Source organism: Lampetra fluviatilis, chromosome 8, assembly GCF_964198595.1.
Source record: "Lampetra fluviatilis chromosome 8, kcLamFluv1.1, whole genome shotgun sequence".
Classification (NCBI taxonomy): domain Eukaryota; kingdom Metazoa; phylum Chordata; class Hyperoartia; order Petromyzontiformes; family Petromyzontidae; genus Lampetra; species Lampetra fluviatilis.
This window is the reverse complement of record NC_136282.1, coordinates 8,282,821-8,303,627: the sequence shown is the minus strand read 5'-3', so window position 1 is coordinate 8,303,627 and position 20,807 is coordinate 8,282,821. Positions and strand designations below refer to the sequence as shown.

Sequence of the window (20,807 nt, the reverse complement as noted above, 5' to 3'; positions counted from 1 at the left end):
TTTTTTTTTTGCCCAGGTTTGGAACCACGCTGACTTACTACGGTCTGATCCTCGTGAGCTCCGAGCTGCTGGAGAGGAACCAGATGTGCGGGGATGACAGTGGAACGGCGATCGAGGAGCATATCACTTTCTCTGAGCAGGAGTCGCCATGCTTCTGCAAGCAGTTTAAATCCGAGGACTACAAGACACTGCTCCTGAGCAGCTTCGGCGAGTTCCTGGGTATGAGATGTAATGTACTCCAGCATTCTCTCGTTTTTTGTGAGGGATACGTTCTAGAGATGCTCATTAATAGCAAATTTCGCGGATAATGATATTGGCCTACGAAAAGCTTTTTTATGATTTTTCTTAAATAAATACATAAATAAGCGATTAAATACATTAAAATTATCATAATAACATCACTTTATCTCTCATCACATTATCTCTCATCACTTTATCTCATTTTCTCGCATCACATTCTCATAATTTTATCTCATCACTTTCTCTCTCGATGGAGTCGTATAGAGCTCCAGATGTGATTCACGGATAGCCAAAATCGTAGGTAGCAAGTTCGTGAATAACGAAGGAATGCTGTATGATATATTTTGTGTCAAAGTCAAAGGAGATTTCCTGCTCATAATCATACGCCAGTGGTGGAAATTCCTCATTCCCATGGCAAGGGTGAGCATGCATAGGAGAACCACTATTGACTGCCCCACAAAGTGGTCTTTCATTTTTGACCCTGAAAGGATAATAGGCCGAGTCAACCCCCAACCATGATTTGAAATCGCAACCTCCCGATTGAGAGCCACTCGGCCACCTGGTTGGATTGCCAGTTGCATTTGTGCTTTTAACGTCACGGTACAGGACAAGGACCATTCCATTTTGGATCCCCGTACAGTAACGCCAAATCACGTGGAATGCGCCCGATCCAATCATATCCCAGAAGCTAAGCAGGTATGAGCCTGGTTAGTGCTTGGATGGGTGACCATGATGCCTAAAAAGAAATAGGTGGAGTAGATTTCTTGGGCAGTAGAGGACAGTGCAGCACAGTCGAGTGTTGTTCTCTACTCCCGCTACCGCTCTTACAAACCCGCACTCATCAGTGTGGTGAAGTATGGTCATATTCTTAGGTTTTTTCGGTAAAGTCACGTAGGTAAAACATCAAAATTAATGAAAATAAAATAAAACAAAAATCACGACGTTTCGGAGGCAACACAAGTCTCCGTCATCAGGTGGGACCGTCACAGCCGACCTGATGACGGTGACTTGTGTTGCCTCCGAAACGTCGTGATTTTTGTTTTATTTTATTTTATTTTCATTAATTTTGATGTTTTACCTACGTGACTTTACCGAAAAAACCTAAGAATATGATTCCTTGCAGTCAAGAAAGCTTCAAATCTAGAAAGTATGGTCATATAACCCCTCACGGTCTCCAGAAGATGGGGAATCCCTCATCCAGTAGTAGATTGTCAAAATGAGCTGCACACGTACACAAGTACATGTACAATAATACAGGTCGCCTGGCAGTAATGTAAACATGTTCGTTCACCCGGTTAACGCTAATTGCTCATCGTTGGTATTTTGTGTGTAACCAAACAAATTTTAGCTAAATAGACATTGAAGAAGGTTAGGCTGCCTATCCGTGCCATCGCCCTCTTCACATTAATATATTCTACTGCTGCACACGAAACACAAGTTGAGTCGAGGTTGTATTACTGCCGTCACATCTACAGCAGAGCTCTGAGTTCCAACCAGACTGCTCAATATAAACCAACATATACCATTTTGGTTGATGAATGATCTTGCACTTACTGATTCACGTCAATCAGTCATCATTGACGTTCATGACGTTCATTCGGTTGCTCATTAATCTCTTACTGCTGCTACCACAATCGTTGTTCCCATGAATGATGCCTCTGCACATACCAATGATTCATTTTACCGGATTGTTTTCTCTTATCCGTATTGTGAACTACCATTTTGTTTGGAGCAACATGTCTCTTCTTTCACCACACTTTTCTACTTTGGGTTTTCGTCCAATTTTTTTACTCCCAAGTTTCTGTACCTCCCTTACCCAACTCAAAAAACATGTTCGTACTTATATTCTGTGCTATTAATTAGTGCTCTTGATTAATGATTGCTCTGCATTTACGTATTTTGGCCTGCCTTCAGCAACTCAGTGACAATAACCAGTAGCATATAACTTGCTCAGAGGCATGACAACCTGTTTTTTTATCATGTCCCAATCCAATATTTGAAAATCTAGCAACCCTCACTGTCTAATTACAAAAGAGTAGAGCTGATTACTCTACTGATTATAATCGGTGTGCAGTGAACTGGGGGGGTGATGAGCCCAGCTTGGTGACGTCATTGGCATCTTCAGCCGTGTCGTGCTGGACGTGGCTTGTCGGGATTTTCCTGCCTTCAGGAGGCAGGGTGTCTACGGCGCCGCCATCTTCAAAGGAGCCCGAGCAATCGACCAGAATGGATTAGTCGATTATAATTTTTAGTTCCTTTATCACCTTACTTGAATAAATGTCCCTGCTCTAAAAACATTATTAATAAATAAAGGTACATTTATTTTTGTTAAGTGTAAAATCTGAAGACAAACTCCCTTTTAACACAAAGAACGTCATAATGACAAGTAAAAAATATTTGCCGAGTAGCATTTTTAGAATGCAGAACAAGAGCACGGAGTGTTCCAATATTAAAATAAAAACAACGACCTATACATTCCGACCTGATGTTTTTTTTATATGTGAGCACGTCAAGAATGAATCTACACTGACAGCAAACAAGGGTCTCCTGAGTGGGTTTCATTTATTCTAGCACCAGAACGTGTCCAATTTTAGCCAATTTCGTGGTTAAATTCGCATGCGCCCTTACTCCATTTAAGGACTGCAGAGGTGAGGTTTCGCAATTAATTTGTCTAAAATGTACCAAATGTAATTGTGTTGATGGGGATTATTGGAAACTACATTATTACATTGATTCAGGGCGTACTCTTCATGGCGTTAATCTCAAAACGTGTTAACACCTCTCACAAGAGACCCATCGGGAGCTTATGACAGCTGGCATGAATCATGGGGAGGGGTTGGTGAGGGAGTGATTGTGAGAACCTAATCAAGACAGCTTGCACAGTGGGGCTTAGAATAAATACGAGCAAAACACTAATCATGCACTCCAACTTTTCTTAACGACTGAAGGTATCTTTCAGAGGGACACAACTAGAACACAGAAATTGTTTACCTGGGGCAATCATTGAAGGTGACTCAAGGATAAACGAATTTAAATCGAGCCACACGACAGCAGGATGGAGTGATTTTGGAAAAAACGGAACTTAATAATAAATAGCATGAAACGTGCCTTGAAGGAAAGTGTTTAAACGGTGCAGATTACCTGATATGAGATGCGTCAAGAAGCTGGTCTTTGACAAGGACAATAGAGCAACAGGTGAAAAGTGTATAAAGACGAATGGAGAGATAAATGAAATTATATAGAAACAAAGGAAATAGCGCGGATTATAAAATAAACACAGATAACGCATCATATTTACGTGTCAAGAAATGTAAGTGGCTCTGTGTATACGTATGGTGAACTTCTTTCTTACCGTACATAGCCAACTGTGCTAAGTGGAGGTGCAGGGGAAGGACAACAAACTAAACACAAGAAGGGGGATGATGGCAGTTGGGCAAGGCTAACGACGGAGTGGCAGCCAAAGGAGGGAACGCACTTGAGAGTACGTCGGCCATGGAGATGGAGGGGACGATAGCATACTCTTAGTTTTTTTGGTAAAGTCACGTAGGTAAAAAAATGAAATAAAAATGAATCCCTGCCTCACTTGATACAGCAAATCTGGCTGTGACGGTCCCACCTGATGACGGAGACTTGTGTTGCCTCCGAAACGTCGTGATTTTTATTATTTTATTTTTATTAATTTTAATTTCATTTTTTACCTACGTGACTTTACCGAAAAAACTAAGAGTATGAATCCTTGCAGTCACGAAAGCTTCAAATCTGGGACGATAGCAGCTCATGTGCAGATGCTAAGATGGATTGTGTTGTCGCAGGACAATGAGAGATGGTGGCGGATTGGGCAGGTCTTCAGCCAGTCTTGTATGATGATGCATGATGGTGATAGCACTAATCAGAGGGCTTGTCTTTCAGCGGGTCGTGACTTAATACGAGCACACCTAACGCCGATTAAAGGTTACGTATGTTACGTGTGACTTTGACGAGGTGTCTATGAAAGTCACTTTCTGTATCTCACGGCTGTCTTAAGAGTATATTTAAGACAACAGCTTCTTTTATACAAAAAAGTTACACTCGCAGACAGTCGTAGCAAGGCGTGTTTCTTATGGCGTTTATAGCGTGCATGCATTTATAACACAGAACAACGCCCTGTTCTTCATTATGATACTGCATCGTCAGGGCTGAGGTATGCATGAATGTGAGGTGTGTGCATCTGCGTTACGATGCATTTGTTATTGGTGACTGAGCATGGTTGAGAATTTGCCTCCGTCACCCTGCCCTCTTGAGCCATGGCACCTTCTGGGTCAGTTTCGTGACCTGTCCACAAGCCTGAATGATTCCACGCAGCCACAAAAGTGCACCAAGCTTGGCATAGGCACCACCCCTTTGTGGCAAATTATGGCAGCTGGTGCCATTATTTATCACAGATCCATATTTATAGTGTTTATGTCATTAATGTAAGTTAAGAACAATGATTTAAGAGTTGTATGATTTATGTTGTGATATGTACTTGGGCCCCTTATGTCAGTCCACTACTGGATTAAGAACTCCCCACATTGTACAGGTCATGGAGTTAATTGACTGTACTTTACCATGTTGGTCAGTATGGGTTTGGTGAATTGAGTGCAAAATATAATTCAAGATAAGATGAAAAGTGCACAAAGAAGTGTGGAGAGAAACATTCTAGGAATTACACGGAGAAATGGGATGTCTACCGCCGAGATGGGGAGATGAGATCCGCACACATGCAGGAATGAGATGGATTGTGGCATCAGAGAACAGCTATGGATAGCATCAGCTTTGAAAGATCCTTCATCCAGCAGTGGATAGATTGGGGCTGATTCTGGTGCTTGTGAACTAAGGAATAGATTTTAATTAGTTACTCATAAAATTCCTATGTGCCTATTTACATGACTTACTTTGCATCTTATGTGCGTTTATGGTATTTATATAAATATATAGTATCGTTTTGCTTCGGGCATGATATAAATTATTGTTTCTTTCTTGTAAAACGATCCACCTGCTTCCAAGCCAGACTTGTCTTTAACATTTACTTTGGGACATTTTTTGTTTGTTTGAAGATGATAAAAGTTGGCAAACTTGTGGATGCATAGATTAATGTTGCTGCAACATTGTCAACTTTCACTTGGAATCATAAATGTACGTAAATGTTGGGCTGAATTAAATACTACAGCAGTGATCAACTTTGATATGGGGGAGGGACCACATCGCAGATTCTGTAATCCACGGAGGTTAATCTCAAGATATCCGCGAAATTATTTTCCCACTAGAGCCGTGTGCGGCTCATTCCTCGGAGTCCCGCGCGTCTTGTAGTCCACTAAAAGCGAGTGGTTTACTACAAGGGAAGCACGGCGCAGTGACGAGAGACACGTGTGTCTCTGTGTGTTTCTCCCCCATGTGTGTCTCTCTTTCTGTGTGTCTCTCTCTCTCTCTGTATGTGTCTCTCTCTGTCTGTCTCTCTCCGAGCTTGCATTCATTCACACGATTGCTTGTGTTGCAATCGAAACGTTGTATTCTATTATTCACTCATTCATTGGCCGATAATACCTCAATATATAGAGGACCACAGAGCTTGGAGGGGGGGGGGATTTGATGCCTGCTCACTGACTGGTAGCTGCCTTCCTGCTTGTCTGTGGTTCCTCGTGCCTCTGAAGTCGTTCTGTCTCTTTGACAGTGAGCGAATACTATGCGGCGCTTTACAAATTAAAAAATACTTTTGGACTTCAGATTTATGCATCAAATTATGCGCATATGAATCAAGCATTTACTATTCAAAACAATGATATGCAAGTGTAATGTAGCTCTCAGACACACCGTCTTGTTCAGTTATGTATATATTTATACTGGTAGGAACCTCCTGGTTACACAAGCCCACAGGGGGTTATTGTGTCCGTCCGTCGTGCAGGGAGGGGCTGGGCGGGGAGGGAGGAGCTGGGTGGGGAGGGGAGGGTGGGGAGGGGCTGGGCTGGGCGGGGAGGGTGGGGCCGGGTGGGGGGTGGGAGGGCTGGGGCTGAGTGGGGAGGGGAGTGACTGGTCACCCCGTGGTGCCCTTATAAAACTCAACGTTTAACCTAATCACGCCGGCTTGTGCCCGCCCTCACAGTCGGGCATATTTGCAGAATACACCACGCCGCCGTTGCCCTGGCCATTGACCGAGCAACCCAACGTTCCTACCAGCTCCCTCCACAAGAATGTGTTGAATAAAGTCTGCCGACTCACTGAAAATTTTAACGGGTAACCGCGAGTTGACTAAAGACCGCTGGGTAATTTCTGTGACTCTACGCGACGCTCCCTATGGAGTTGGCTGACAACATAGGAGTGGATGCATAGCAGTCATGGAGACCAGACTGTAAGGTGCCCGATCCAAGATGATGAAGACGACCCACTCCAAGACGACGACGGTTTCTTGATCCCTCCACTGCTGCAGCCCAGAGCCCTGCTCCATGCCAGCTTTTATCCCACTCCTGGACCCGGTCACGCCTCTTTTCTCGAACTCTCTCTCTCTCTCACCTTGTCTGGGCCTCTCTGTCACTGTCTCAATTGTTATTTACGACCACTTCGGTCACGTGCTATTCTTACGGTGCCCGTCGCGTCAATTATTAACCACGGCCACCAGGCACCGGTACTGTCCTTACACAAGTATTACCTTGAGGAAAATAATACAAAAGAGGCAGACCAAACAGGGCAGAACAAGAGAAACAAACACTGCAAACTAGTCGGTACAAATGAGACAAAATAATTTATTCTTACAACAAAATCGTGCTCCTGAATCATGGCAATTTATCTTGCGTTTGATTATTTACAGGGGGAGTAATTAAGAGGAATTACGTTGAGAAACAGAAATATAAATGCATCATGTATTAGAAGACAGACAAGTTATAGATATAGATTATATCGATTGTTAATAAATATATGTGGGCTTGGGCAGGATACTTCACCGTAAGGCTTAATGGTCGGTGGCCGAGACTCATGATTGAGTGGCAGCTAAAGGAGGGAAAACACCAGAGAGCACGACCACTGCAGAGATAAAGCGATACAATTGGCTCGTGAAGGAGCTAGATGGACGGTTCCATGACGACTCCTTGAGGGATAACGACAGTTTGAGGAGATTTTCATCAGAAGTCGATGGATCATGTTTGATCATGATTGTTTGTCTTTCTGCAGCGATCCCATTCACGACACTGACCATCGACACTCTGGGCCGACGGAGGAGCATGGCCCTCTCGATGGCCCTGTGTGGACTCTTATACTACCTCCTCAACATCTGCACCACGCGGTGATGCTTCCTCCACCTCCTCCTCATTATTGAGACTTCTGGACAGTGTCAAGTGTGGCTTGATAGTGACGCAGATACATTTGTAACATTTCAATATACTTGAACTTCATTTGAAGCTAAAAATATCTGGTACTTGCCCCTGGCAGCAGAGCCAGACAATTACTCTCGCAGAGCTTCCACGGATTTCTAAATTCACTCAAAACTCCAGAACCAACTGGCACGAGCGAAACAGCCGCGTGACAACCTCACGTGGCCACCCCACATGAGCACTTGTGGCTTGTGCCATGTGAAGATTTTGGTTTTTGGCTTGAAGAATCAGGAAGTTTTTTGCTGATGGTGAATGCGTTGCTAGTAACAATTACTGGCAACGATTACCCTAAAATTGCCCACGGCCATATATTGCCCTCACCTGTTCCCCAGCAGGTGCCTGGCGCTGCCACATCAGCACGTTAGTGAATGTGTGGAAAATAAAACAATGCCGAAGTTGTAATTCTCAGCTCGCCTTTCATCTCTTTGGATACTCCTGTGGCTTAATAATAGGCTCTGCTTGCTGTTCGTGACAGGTAAAAGGTTTGTTTGTGTATTTTGTATCTTAATTCATTTACCTCAAGGGGCTCATTATTGTGTGTGTGCATGGATAAAAGGTGAATATCTGTACGCTTGGTACTACCCCTTCTTTAACTGCTGTCACTATCGGATGTAATAATAAGCTTGTTTAATCGCATATACAACTGCATGTATAGTACATAAAGGGTTGTATTGATGCAGTGTTTGTGCTGCTCATGGAATTTGCTGCTGCTGTCCCTCACCTTAACCACATGCATTCTTAAACCCAAAAGCAAATAGCTTTTCAAAGGTTTTATTTTGGAGATGCACGCTGTGCGCTTCTAGCCTGCAACTTAGTGAAAATAGACCTTACATTTAGAGTTTGAGGTGCTCTTGCAACCTTACTGCAACATCACTTGCATTCCTTTTCATCCAACATCACTGCAGAGTGCTGCGTTACAAATTCTAATCAATATATTTTCATGAATGAAGCTTCGGCTGCTATGTTTTCCTCGTACACACTGCTTTATTATGTAACAATTAGATGATTACTTGAAATACGTTAATACTGTATAAGCCCCTTTCTGTAATGTTTAGAATATTTAATTTTACAGTGCTCTGTGTGCATACGATGATCAAAGTAGAAAAGCAGAGTTTGCATTTTCTATTTATGTTTCATTGCAGGGTGGGACTTACGGTATTGCTCTTCTTTCTTCGTGCTGTGGCCTCTACCAACTTCAACATCATCTACATCTACACAGTCGAGGTCAGATTATCGCGGGCTTTAGCACTCATTTTCCCCAACACTGTCCGTCTGTAAGTCAGTCACAGCATTTACATGAGAAGTTTTTTTTGTTTTGCGATAATTATAACTTATCCCGAGCCCCGATAAAATGCGCTGATCACCTGATGGACAGGGGAAAATAAATGTTGTGAACAGCAGCCCGAGTTCAATGCAATAAGGTCTAATGAAGGGGAAAATTGGGCTCACTGCCCCATACATTAGGAAGTTTTATCATCGAAGGTCGATTGAGAGCTCGTTCTGATCGAAAGAAACCAGGGGACATGGTATCTGATTTAACAAAGCATTTTTTATTGTGTATGATGGTAAAGGTGCTGCCCTGCTATTTTTTGCTCGTACCACTGCTGGCGGAAGGGCCTCCACGAAAGGGAACACTGTAGAGCCCCTCTAGAGCAGTACTTCACAACCGGAATAACAGAAAAGGAAAGAACCACAAGCCCCCATGCCCCACCTGACACAGTGACACACAGATCCGAATACACTCAAGTAATTGGGAAATTCTTGTCACAGATTTGGTGCCACTTGATTTCTTCGGTCTCAATGACATGAGTCTAGTGACATAGAATGGGTCACTACGGCGCGTAGCGCTGGTTACTGGTAGAGAGCGGGATCGTGGGTGTAGTAGCCCGGTCTATCAGCAGGGCAGGTGAAGTGTGCCACTGGAGCGTGCAGCGCCGATTGCTGGCAGTGAAGGGCATTTGAGGATACAGCGGCCGGTCTGCCAGTAGGGCACGTGACAAGCACGGATGTAAGGTAAAGGTGACAACGTGGGGCAGAGCCCAGAACCTTCTGGTAGGTTCCTGAAGGAGGCGTGGCCGAGGGCGGAGCCAGGCCACGCTGGGGAGGATAAAAGGTAGGCCCCGACGCTGGGTCGGGGCTTCTGTGGTTTGGAAATGGAGCCCACCGTCCACAAAGTCTTCGTCCTCCTCGTCGGTGTTGGGTCAGGCAGTGTGTCGGCTGTCCTGACCCGTATATAGTTATCCCCTATACTGTGGAAAGTGTCGAATAAACGTGTATGCCTCCTACTATTAGTGTCTCTGAAGTGACTCACTATAGTACTATCATTTTTGCCCGTCCAAGGATGGGTGTGTATTGCAGTAAATCTGAAATATTAAATTGAAAAATTGTTCAGCTCATGATTATTAATGAGGGGAGGGGTGCGGCATGTGGAGTGACGTCACCCCCTCATGGTTATTGTGGATCCACCCACTCATGAATATTAATGAGGGGGGGTGGTGGGCCTCATGTGGAGTGACGTCACGCGGGGGGTGGGGGCCTCATGTGGAGTGATGTCACGTGCAGGACGGACAGACATTTTTGGGTGATTATAGTAGGTAATAATCAAGGGGTTGTGAATTATCTCTCAGCTACAACGCATTCTCACCCAGCTATCCGGGGCACATAGTGATGTATTTAGCTTTGGTGTGCCGCCAAGATCCAGCATCCTAGAGAGTGCTGTGGAGTAAAAAAGTTTGAGGAACACTGCTCTAGAGGATATGTGGCTGCACACAGTACATGCCTGAAGTCAACCCAGACTGCTAGGACAAAGAGCCTTGTGGCATAAGATACTCCATCTTGCGACCAACGCTCGGATCGAGGAAGGCGATGATATACAAAAGGATATGATATATGTGATGCTTAATTTGTCATTCACTGGTGAATTGTGAGTGTCTCTGGTGAGTGTGAGTGGTTGTCAGATGAGTGGTGAGAGTCGGGTAAACCTCAGGGGAGTGTTACGTGTTAAGGTTTGCCGAGTGTAGTTGTCGGGTAAGTGATGTGTGTATGTTGACTGTTGCAAATGGCGAGTTATAGTGATGTGTGTCAGGTAATTGGTGGGTGTAGGGTAAAGGTGTCCAAACCTGATAAACAAATCTTGCTAGATTGGCTGCTTGCTGCTATGGTCAAATTTGTCCGATGCCTGCAACATGAAAGGCGCAGAGTTTTGTCTGTTTATTTAATAATTCATTTGCCACAATTAATCCTACTCAAGTGTCTCATAATGGCTTTGTACACATTGTATATACGTTTATACAAACATACACAAGCAGCACCCCACTTTGACACCCCCCCCCCCCCCACTGTAAATATATTAATCTCCTCTATTGGCAGCATGTTTAACAAGCTTCACTCTGATGACGAGACTCGGCAGGTCAAAGCCAGCTAAAGTTTGCTTGCCTAAACAGATCTTGCTGAATAATGTAGAAATGTTTAACCTCTTTTGCACCGTACGTAGCCAACCATGCTAATCGGTTGGCGAATAAAATAATAGTTTTTACAAATATTAGTTTGGAAAGCCAATGGGCCACTGGAGTCAAACTATATGTTGTGTATGTGGAGACACAAAACGGAGGTCTGCATTTATATATATACACATTTATTTCGAATTAAGAACACGGGAGTGGTTGAGACGAACTTGAGCTCTTCCCTGTTGGTTCAGCGGTTGTTAACCGTGCCCCGAATAGCCTGTGAGATTGGCTACGGCAAATGTCGACGTACTAAAGAGTCATCGCATACCCAAAGGGCAAGACTGGTGTCAAGTCGTGACTCGTGAGAGGGTGCGTGTCCTTTGACCACGCCTTGTGAATGTACACTTGCGCGTAGAGGCTTACCTAAAGAAAAACAAATCCCGCGCTGAGTTTTTGGCTTTAATTGATGTGATCGGTTCAAATGCACCGAAGGGAATGTGACCATCCCCTACTTGTCATCAGGGTGTGGAGCAGGTGTGGAGCAGTCGGTGCAATATTAATCTTAATGCAATTTCAAATAGAGATGTTTTAAACCAAACGGTTAGGTAATACTGTAGAGCAAGACAGATGTGTCGTGTTTTGAAGGATATTGAAGCGTGTGCACACATTTCTCCTCGGCATCATCACCAGCCTTGTATCCACTTCAGAGGTCGCAACCGGGTACCCGATACCCGTACCCTACCCGATACCCAGCTACCCGTACCCGGCCGGGTACGGGTACGGGTACCCATTTGCGACCCTGGTGCGGCCGGGTACGGGTACGGGTAGGCCGTGAGTCACTGGTGAGTAACCGTTTGTCACTCATTTCCCAACATCTTGTCCCTTCTCACAATTCAAGTTGCTAGAATCAACCCACCCGCGCCTGCAACATGGCTTCATCCCAGAGGTCGCAATCAGGTACCCGATACCCGTACCCTACCCGTACCCGGCCGTACCCGGCCGGGTATGGGTAGGGTACGGGTACGGGTACCCGTTTGCGACCCTGGTGCGGCCGGGTACGGGTAAGGAATCAAAACCCGTTTGCGACCTCTGATCCACTTCCCCATGAAGGACCTCCCGCATCTTCGCCACTCCACCATGGTTTCATGATGCCAGAATCCATCTCTCGCATGTGAGCTAATTTCGTTACTCCATATCCACTGCGTTCATATTCTCAGGCGCGGTTCCTCCTCCTGGCTGCCACTCTATCACCAGTCTCGATCATCGGCCATCAACCCTTCCCGCGTCCTGTCCTATCCAAGCCCACTTTTATAAATAGTCACGATGACCATCTATGATTTTGTACATACTCTTAGTTCTTTCGGTAAAGTCACGTAGGTAAAAAATGAAATTAAAATTAATAAAAAAAATCACGACGTTTCGGAGGCAACACAAGCTTCCGTCTTCAGGTGAAACTGTCACAGCAAAAAATCTGATACAGATTTTTTTTATTAATTTTAATTTCATTTTTTACCTACGTGACTTTACCGAAAGAACTAAGATTATGAATCCTTGCAGTCACGAAAGCTTCAAATCTAGGATTTTGTACATGTTCTCTAATCTACGTGTTCCTCTTTTATTCCCTCATCGCAATCCCCATCGTGTATCTGTCCATTCTTGTGTTTGCGTGCTTTACAGCTAAGTTTCATTTCTCATTGTAATTATTCCATATTCCCATACCGTGTTTTAACAGAGGTATTATGCACCGAGTCAAAGGACTTTTTGGCACATTGGTATGTTGCTTTTGAGTGTCAAATTACAAATGCACTCTTGCATGCTCATGTCACAATTTTATCTTGGTCTGTCATCAATAACAGCTCCCCTGTATAAATAAATATTCTGATATCTATACTGGATGTTGTGTTTTACAACTGTATCCCTCAAACTGTTATTTTATTTTGTTAAGCGATGTTATCGGCCTACCTTTGCAGCCTTCTTTGATACGTTCTTGAATCTTTGCCTGTAGTTCATCTTCATTGGTTTTACAATGACGATGTCATAATAACATCTGAGATAATGCAATCTGAGGCATGTATTTTTGCAATCCAAAGTTTGGAAAATGTCTTATAAGGTTGTGGACATCCTTCGTGAGAGTGTACACCTTTGCTTGACTTATGATTTGTATTTTGTTCATGTAATTTCACTATAGCCATTCCGTCTTTATAAATAATATTGTTCGTTTCCAGATAGTTTTCGTGAAGGCCTTGGATGATAGCATTAGCTTTCACTGAATGAAATACCTTTTCATATTCTACAATAGATTGGTATAATGGCCTTTGATATGCACTAGTGTTTTAAAGACTCTGATTAGAAAACTAATCGGTCACTTTTTCTACATCCAGATTATTCGCATGATTGGTTGGCCTCTAATTAGTCCAGTATATTCGTACGTATCTATGTTGAACTTCTTTCTCACCGTACGTAGTCAACCGTGCTAATCGTTGGTGCGAATTCAGTTCTCTTTGATCTTCGTGAACTGTTTATTTCTGTGAGGTAAGAGGCTAATAGATCTGTAATTCTTCAATTCAGTTTTGTCTCCCTTTTTCAATCGATGAATAACTCATGCATCGTTGCATGCTTTTACGTATTTCATTTCTGCATGAGCATTTAGTAATAATTCTGCCAACTTTGATCCAGCAGCTGGTCCTACTTCTTTGATAATATCCACGATTATTGCATCTGATCTGGGAGCTATATTTTTACGTTGTAACGGACAGTGTTCTGACAGTATAGGACAGAAAAAAACAAAGTTATATGAAACCACAAAAAGCATGCTAAATAAAAATAGAGATATGTAAATGCCAAACAAAAGATAGAACAAAAATACTCTCCTGAGAAAAAGCAAAAGGTGGCGCAGTGCTTAGCGTGATGAAATACGAACACGGTGACGCGTAGCACGCGTCAGTGCCGAGTGATCGTCAAACAGACACCTCTCGTGAGCGACGACACAGTATAGGGGGACCTTCCATCCAGCAGTAGATTGACTCAAAAGCACACAAACCAGAGCCCGCATCAGCGAGGGAAACCTGCAGAGCGACACATGATCAGTTATTGCCAGGGGACGTGTGCATGTACAGCGAGAAAAGCCCTTGAGCGCCTTCACTTTGCCTCCCTTCATGACGTTGATTGACGTAAATGTTGTACATTCTTTTAGTAGACAGTCTACACACATCACGTGACTGTAAAAAGTATTAGTAATTCAAAAATAATCGCAAAACTGTATATTTGATATTTCAATGTGTGTCAAATAGTTTTTAATGTGGGTACCATGGACTCAACTTAGATCATCTTCATAGCTGAAGTAAAGCTGACTATTTGAACAAATACAAAATAATATTACAATTAAATTATATACGTGAGGGAAAAATCAATTGCGAGGGAGTGATGGCGCATTGGTTAACACAGAACACTTTTAACCCAGTGACCAGAGTTTCATTCCTGACCAGGACCAACATCCACTGGTAAATGTTATCTGAACCTGGTCCTTCCACACCCTTTTCTCCCACCTACAGTGACCAGAATGGTGAAGATGTCAAACAACCGCCATGACCAAGAAGGCATGGGGGAAGGCTTTCATCCAGCAGCGGTTGTAAAGTCTAAATTCAAATTAATATAAATTCAAAAAATATATACAACATTCTAGCACTTTTTTAAGGCCTCGTCACAGAAACGACCTCTCTCTTTCTGCCGATACGTGTTCTCTCTCTGTGCATCTGTGTGATGTCTGTCTGCTTGTGTGTCTGTCTATAGTTTTCTGGTTAGATTTTTGTTGCTATTTCTTTTATACCTGATGATGATTGCTTGTGTTGCAATCGAAACGTCGTAGTATGCTATTATTTAATTTATTATTTTATCTTTATACATGACTTAACCAAAAGAACCAAAGAATAATTCCTGCAGTCACGAAAGCTCCAAAATTGAGATTCTAGCACTGTTATATAGCATAACTATTCACAAGTTGTAAAAACACTTCTTTTTATCAAATCAAATTTTTTGTCACGGGAATGCCTGAGAATGTCTTCGCAGCTTCGTCAGTGGGGAAACCACAGACCAGATCTGTTTATATCGATAAGGTTCATGTCACAGAGTAATGTTATCTACGAAGAAAACTGTGAATTTATATATATAGCTTCGTTTCTCATCCCATGCCTCTCCCTGCTTCTCCCATCCCCTCCTGCCCTCTGGTGGGTCAAGGTTTACCCGACGAACATCCGCTCCCTCGGCCTTGGCTCGTGCAGCTCCACCGCGCGCATCGGGGCCATGATCGCGCCGTTCGTGGCGCAGGTATGCAGCGGAGTGGCGCTCCTTGCCCCACCCTTGTACACAGACAGCCCCAGGGCAGGGCTGGTTGCTCACGACTGGCGCTCTCGCTCGCTATAGCCGTGACTCAAGATCAGAGATTTTTCACGGTCACCTTTCATGTTTGATTATAGCAACGGTTAGGTGATGCACAAACGACAACTGAGCTTAATGCAAAATTTGTTTCCTTTTTTTGTTTTTCCACTTTTGAATCGTTATTTGGCACAGCTTAGAATTGTACATTGGCAGAGCCCAAGACAGTTTTTAGAGTCGCTCTCTGGGGTTTTATTGTTGGGTTGTTGCAGGCGTTGTTGTTGAACATGGCATCCCAAGCAACTCCACAGCACATAGAGTGAAATGTAAGACGTCACGCCAAACAACACGCACTGTAAATTTGTCCTGGAGTGTGTTCAATGCTAAAATCTTACTTTGGTGGGTACATAGATTAAGCAGCGGAAAATAATAAGTTTGACCACGACGCTAAATGTAAAAGCCATTTCGTACACATGAACACGTTCCTTTATGTTTTAACATCCTTTAAAAAAAAACCTGGTTAACTAGACCTTGTGTGCTAGGTCAAAGTAAAACAGTATACAAAAGGCATCACTGGAACATACTCTGTGCCTCCACTCACATCACAATGTATTCGTTATCTTGCAGCTTTTACACCTGCTACCAGCAGAATCGGCAGCAACTCCTGTGCCGTGATCACCACCATTAATCACAACATCTGAGATATTGAAAATAGGTGCAGTGGGCCCCCTAGGCAATTCTGATCACGTCATTTGTATTAGGAAACAATTGCGAGTCCCGTGCCCTTATACCACATTTACATCACCACTAGAACAGGGTGCTGGCTGGTTTCTCACGGCAACCCCACCAGGCCAACCCAAACACCAATTTGGGGCCTTGGGAGGCTCGCCTTTCGAAGAGAGAGCTGCATGCTTTGGGCTGCGCTCGGAACTGATCACGTGTCAATGCAGAAATTATTTGCACAGCCCATGATCTCCAGGTTCATAGGTCACTTAGTCTGACTTCAGGTCCATTTTTACAAATAGTATGGCAGAAATATTATTCAAATAATAGGGCCTAATGTAAACCTTCATTAAACATTAGCTAATACACATTTTTTATAAAGGTTGCTTCTCAAGCCTCATGTGGATAGTCGGTTGCCAGCAGTCCCTGGTGTTCCCAGGATTATCCACATTTTGAGGTATCTGCCATCCTGAACAGTCTCTAACTCTTCCTAGGATGTTAAAATAAATTTGCGTAAGCACACACCGCCCAAGACAACACATTTACATGTGGTCGTCCCCTTTTCTGGTATCGTGAGATGTTCTTTCCATGACATGTCCCAGTTTTTCTATACCTCAGAGGTGGCAACCATAGAATACAGGGGTGGGGTGGAGTGGACCAAGCGCACGAAGCAAGAAGGGTCAAAGTTTGGTGACGCACGGGCTTATGCCGTGCTGCTAATATTAAACATAGTAACTTTATTTCACCAGGTGAGGCCCACTGAACTTTTTGCTCTTATATTGGAACACAGCTGGGCTGCTCTTAGGCAACCAAGCCTAGCTGCCTGTGGCAATGGAAACAAAGCATTAGAAATCCTCGGCTTTTTAAAACATTACCGTGAGGTACTCTAACCGATGGGACAAAATGCTGGCAATGGAGGCTCGAGTGGGAATATCTCCAAAGCAAAAGCTCATGGAAAGGTGACGCAATGAAATCTGGACACGTACATGTGATATTTTGTCCGCGTCCACAGGTGATGAACCAGTGACGAGCTTGCTAGAGGTTTACCGTATCAACCCACCTGGCAGCCATGGGCTGCCATCACACTGATAATTTACTCAAACATTTGTATTCGATTGTCGGAAATGGCTACGCACATGTACTTCTATGTGGTATATGCTCGTCATTTCGTTTATGTTAAACTGAATTGCGTGACGCAAAACCTTAACTATTTTTATCGTGACATAATTAGTGCAGTCTTGGCGTGCTTGTACGAGGTGTTGCCTTGGACTGCCCTGAAATTAACCTTAACACAAATAACTGAATACAATGTTTGGAATGCTATGACTTACTCTTTAAATTAAAAGTTAATGTCTTGTGACCATTTTGTTACCGATGAGAGTAATACCATTTTTTAAGGTAGTGCTGATAAAAAATGGCCACAATAATCAACATTTTAGATATTTTGAGTTCCGTCGATTCCTGCATAAATAATATTGCACACAGTATGATGATGTGTAGCTTTGTAAATGGCAAAAGTATTGTCAAGGCAAAACAACACTGAATATATACATATTTAATGGTGGGTTGAATAAAATGCTTCATTTTTAAATGGTAGCGGTGAATAGATAATCACAATTAGCGCTCTTGAGGTGCTTTCAGGCAGGACCGCGTGCCGTTTGGAATGATGTCCTAGGTTTCACTCCGTATATTGGGAGCTTCTTTATGAACTGAATTCATTTTATTGCACTGAATAATTTAGTTTCTCAAGATTCTTCCAGCATGCGGATCAAAACGTGGAACAACATGCGGTGCAACATGCGGTAGAACCAAGGAAGACATTAAGAATGCTGAACGGCACAATGGCGAGAACCTACACAGTAGTTTAGCACGTAGTTCACGCTGATAGCCATGTAAAGAAATCAGTAGCACTAAGTGAGCCATGAATTAAATATTCACTAATGAGGTTTTGTGTCCTACAGGTGATCCTTGATATTTCTCTGCCCCTGGCTCTGTGTCTGTTCGGGAGCGTGTGCGTCATATGTTCTGTCTTGGCGTTCACCCTCCCGATTGAGACAATGGGTCGAGAAATGAAGGTGCGTTCTCATCGTGAATGTTTTGTGTGTTGTTCATCATACGGGGAGCGGCATTGCAGTAGTTAGCGCACTGCACCTAGGAATTCAGCAACCTAAGAATTAGAATTGTTTAACACGGTAGGCTTTCGCGACCAATATTATTCATAATCAACGTTTTTGGGTCAGATTGTGTTATTTATAAATTTGTCGTAACCCTCCACCACCCGACACGGCCAATCAGCAAAAAAGTGTCACGTTGACAAAAGACAAATAGTTCACTACTTTAGCCCACCGGTGTGTTGAAGCGTGAAACCACAACATTTACAATTTTTGAGTACTTGTAAATGTAATGGTTTCACGCTTCAACACACCGGTGGGCTAAAGTAGTGAACTATTTGTCTTTTGTCAACGTGACACTTTTTTGCTGATTGGCCATGTCGGGTGGTGGAGGGTTACGACACAATTATAAATAACGCGATCTTACCCAAAAATGTTGATTATGAATAAGAATTAGAATACTAAAAAATTAATATTTACTGACGTTGATTGTTAGAGAGTAGGAAAAAACTTAAGTTTAAATTTACGAAAGAATACACGTGCGTTTTATCAAATATCTCTGAAGCATGTTAAAAGCTTAATGGTATATTGTGCGTGATGAAAAACAAGTGAGGAATGTATAAACTTCCACACAAATGTGAGCAGGGGCGGTTTCTTCATTAGGGCGATTGGGCGACGCACCACCAATGTCATTCAACCACAGAGTCACGCTAGCCGTCACTGTCAGCCTCTGGATATAGTCCAATCAGCGTCATGTCACGTTCTGTGGAGTACCGCCTCTTTTTGGGCGATTTCACTACGGCTGAGAATCGCCCCGAGTGGTCCCATAGACTTACATTCAAAGATGTTTTTTTTCGAACGGGGGCGCTGCAATGCATTCTCTATGGCTTCCGGGAGGGCTCGCCCTAACGTGCTTACGTCATCATACGTGCTAACGTCATCATACGTAAGCACGTTTCATCCAACAATATAATTTATCGCCACCTAGTGGAATCTTTAATAAAATAAACTTGAGTGGTTTTTTTAATTGTGAGTATATAAACAAACAAGATGTATTGTAAGAGTCACTTTATTTTTCATTAATATTAAAGAAGTGAAGTTGCCTTTACATGCTTAAGCTGTTAATTTATTCATTGCATGGGTGGACCTTATCAATCATCCAGACATTTGCCCCCCCTGAGAGATTTTGCAGGAGCTGCCACTGAATGTGAGTGAAATGTTTTGCTTACAACAGTGCACTCTGTTTGTGCATCTTCATGGAGGCTTCTGTCTTGTCACAGCAAACCAGCTTTGCTTAAACCGCACTTTCGTCGCCACTGCTGCTGGACTCCTCGCCACGGAGACATGCCGTGGACGCTGCTAAACTCGGAATGGAAGACCTCGCACCCTCATGGCTGCAACGCAGACATTTAACACTAAAAGTGACGCGTATCCATGCGCGTCGGGTACAGTGGTATATGGTGCTCTGCACATTCGGCGGTGTTATATCCTCTCTCTAAAACGGAACGACGGAATTGGCGATGGTGCAGTATGGCTTGGACGTCTTGGGAACTGGATAAAACATCATGATCTGCAGCTCGTGTGGATACGTAAATGCTGTTGCTAATAAGTTAAAGAAGAGTAGTACTGCCCTGTTCCTCGTGGTTTAGCCTATGCTAATTGCCGTTGTGTATGGGCACACATGGGATATTAAATTTACGTTCGTGGAAGGTTTTTTTAATGCACGCTTGGTCGCCAGCACTTGCCTTTAAACTATTAACCTGGCATTGATCCATGAGCATAGTTAAGCTGTGTTTTCACAAAGCGAGTTGAGCCAGCCTGGTTTGTGAATTGGGAATGTGGCCTTGGCCCAGATCACCACAACTGCCTTAAGGGCCATCCGTTTAGTACGTATGCATGGAGGCGGGAGGGGGGTTAACCTAAATGTGTACGCTTGCGTATGGGGGGTCTACTGACAATGTACGTACGTATAGGAAACGGGGGGAGAGGGGGGTGAAGCCTCGATAATAATTTCTCTACATTGGCCTTTAGGTGAGTTAGATAGTCCAGCGGTGGATTATCTGTTTGCTTCGACACGTTAATATTATTAATCCTTGATCATTTCTGCGTGGATTAAATATCGGGGGGTTCTATAGGATTCTGGGGGGGGGGGGTGCGTCAAGCGTACGTCAAGCATATGTACGCAGGTGGGGGAAGGTGTAAAAAGTATGCGTGCGTACAGGTGAGGGAGGGGTCAAGTTTTGACAGATTTTTGCGTACGTACTAAATGGATGGCCCCTTATGACGGTGCTGACTTGTCACCAAACCGTCTGCTTCACCAAATTGCATTACCAAGCCCCATCTGAAGTGTGACACGATTTTTTCCCAGGTCATCCTCAGCACAAGCTCCAATGCCACAGGATCAATGTAGAAACAGGATGTTTAACCAATGGTGTTCCTCATCGAGGACCCACTCTGCCACAGAGTTTGTTGCATGACAGTCACATTTCTATACTCTTTGGTTCTTTCGGTAAAGTCACGTAGGTATAAGATAAAAT

General features: G+C 43.5%; 1 protein-coding gene across 4 annotated transcripts in view; it reads left to right on the top strand.

Moving 5' to 3' along the window:
- SVOPL (SVOP like) overlaps positions 1 to 20,401 on the top strand; it is a 68,442-nt gene extending 48,041 nt beyond the window's left edge. For 3 of the 4 annotated variants that reach the window (XM_078859019.1, XM_078859018.1, XM_078859020.1), the window contains exons 11-15: positions 17 to 219; positions 7,420 to 7,531; positions 8,762 to 8,843; positions 15,299 to 15,388; positions 18,121 to 18,434. In XM_078859019.1, the coding sequence (XP_078715145.1) occupies positions 17 to 219; positions 7,420 to 7,531; positions 8,762 to 8,843; positions 15,299 to 15,388; positions 18,121 to 18,300 (667 nt within the window). In that variant the 3' untranslated portion in view covers positions 18,301 to 18,434. Of the gene's footprint in view, positions 1 to 16; positions 220 to 7,419; positions 7,532 to 8,761; positions 8,844 to 15,298; positions 15,389 to 18,120; positions 18,435 to 19,550 lie in introns of those variants that run through there. The other variant, XM_078859021.1, reaches the window with a different exon arrangement.
- Positions 20,402 to 20,807: the final 406 nt, after the last annotated feature.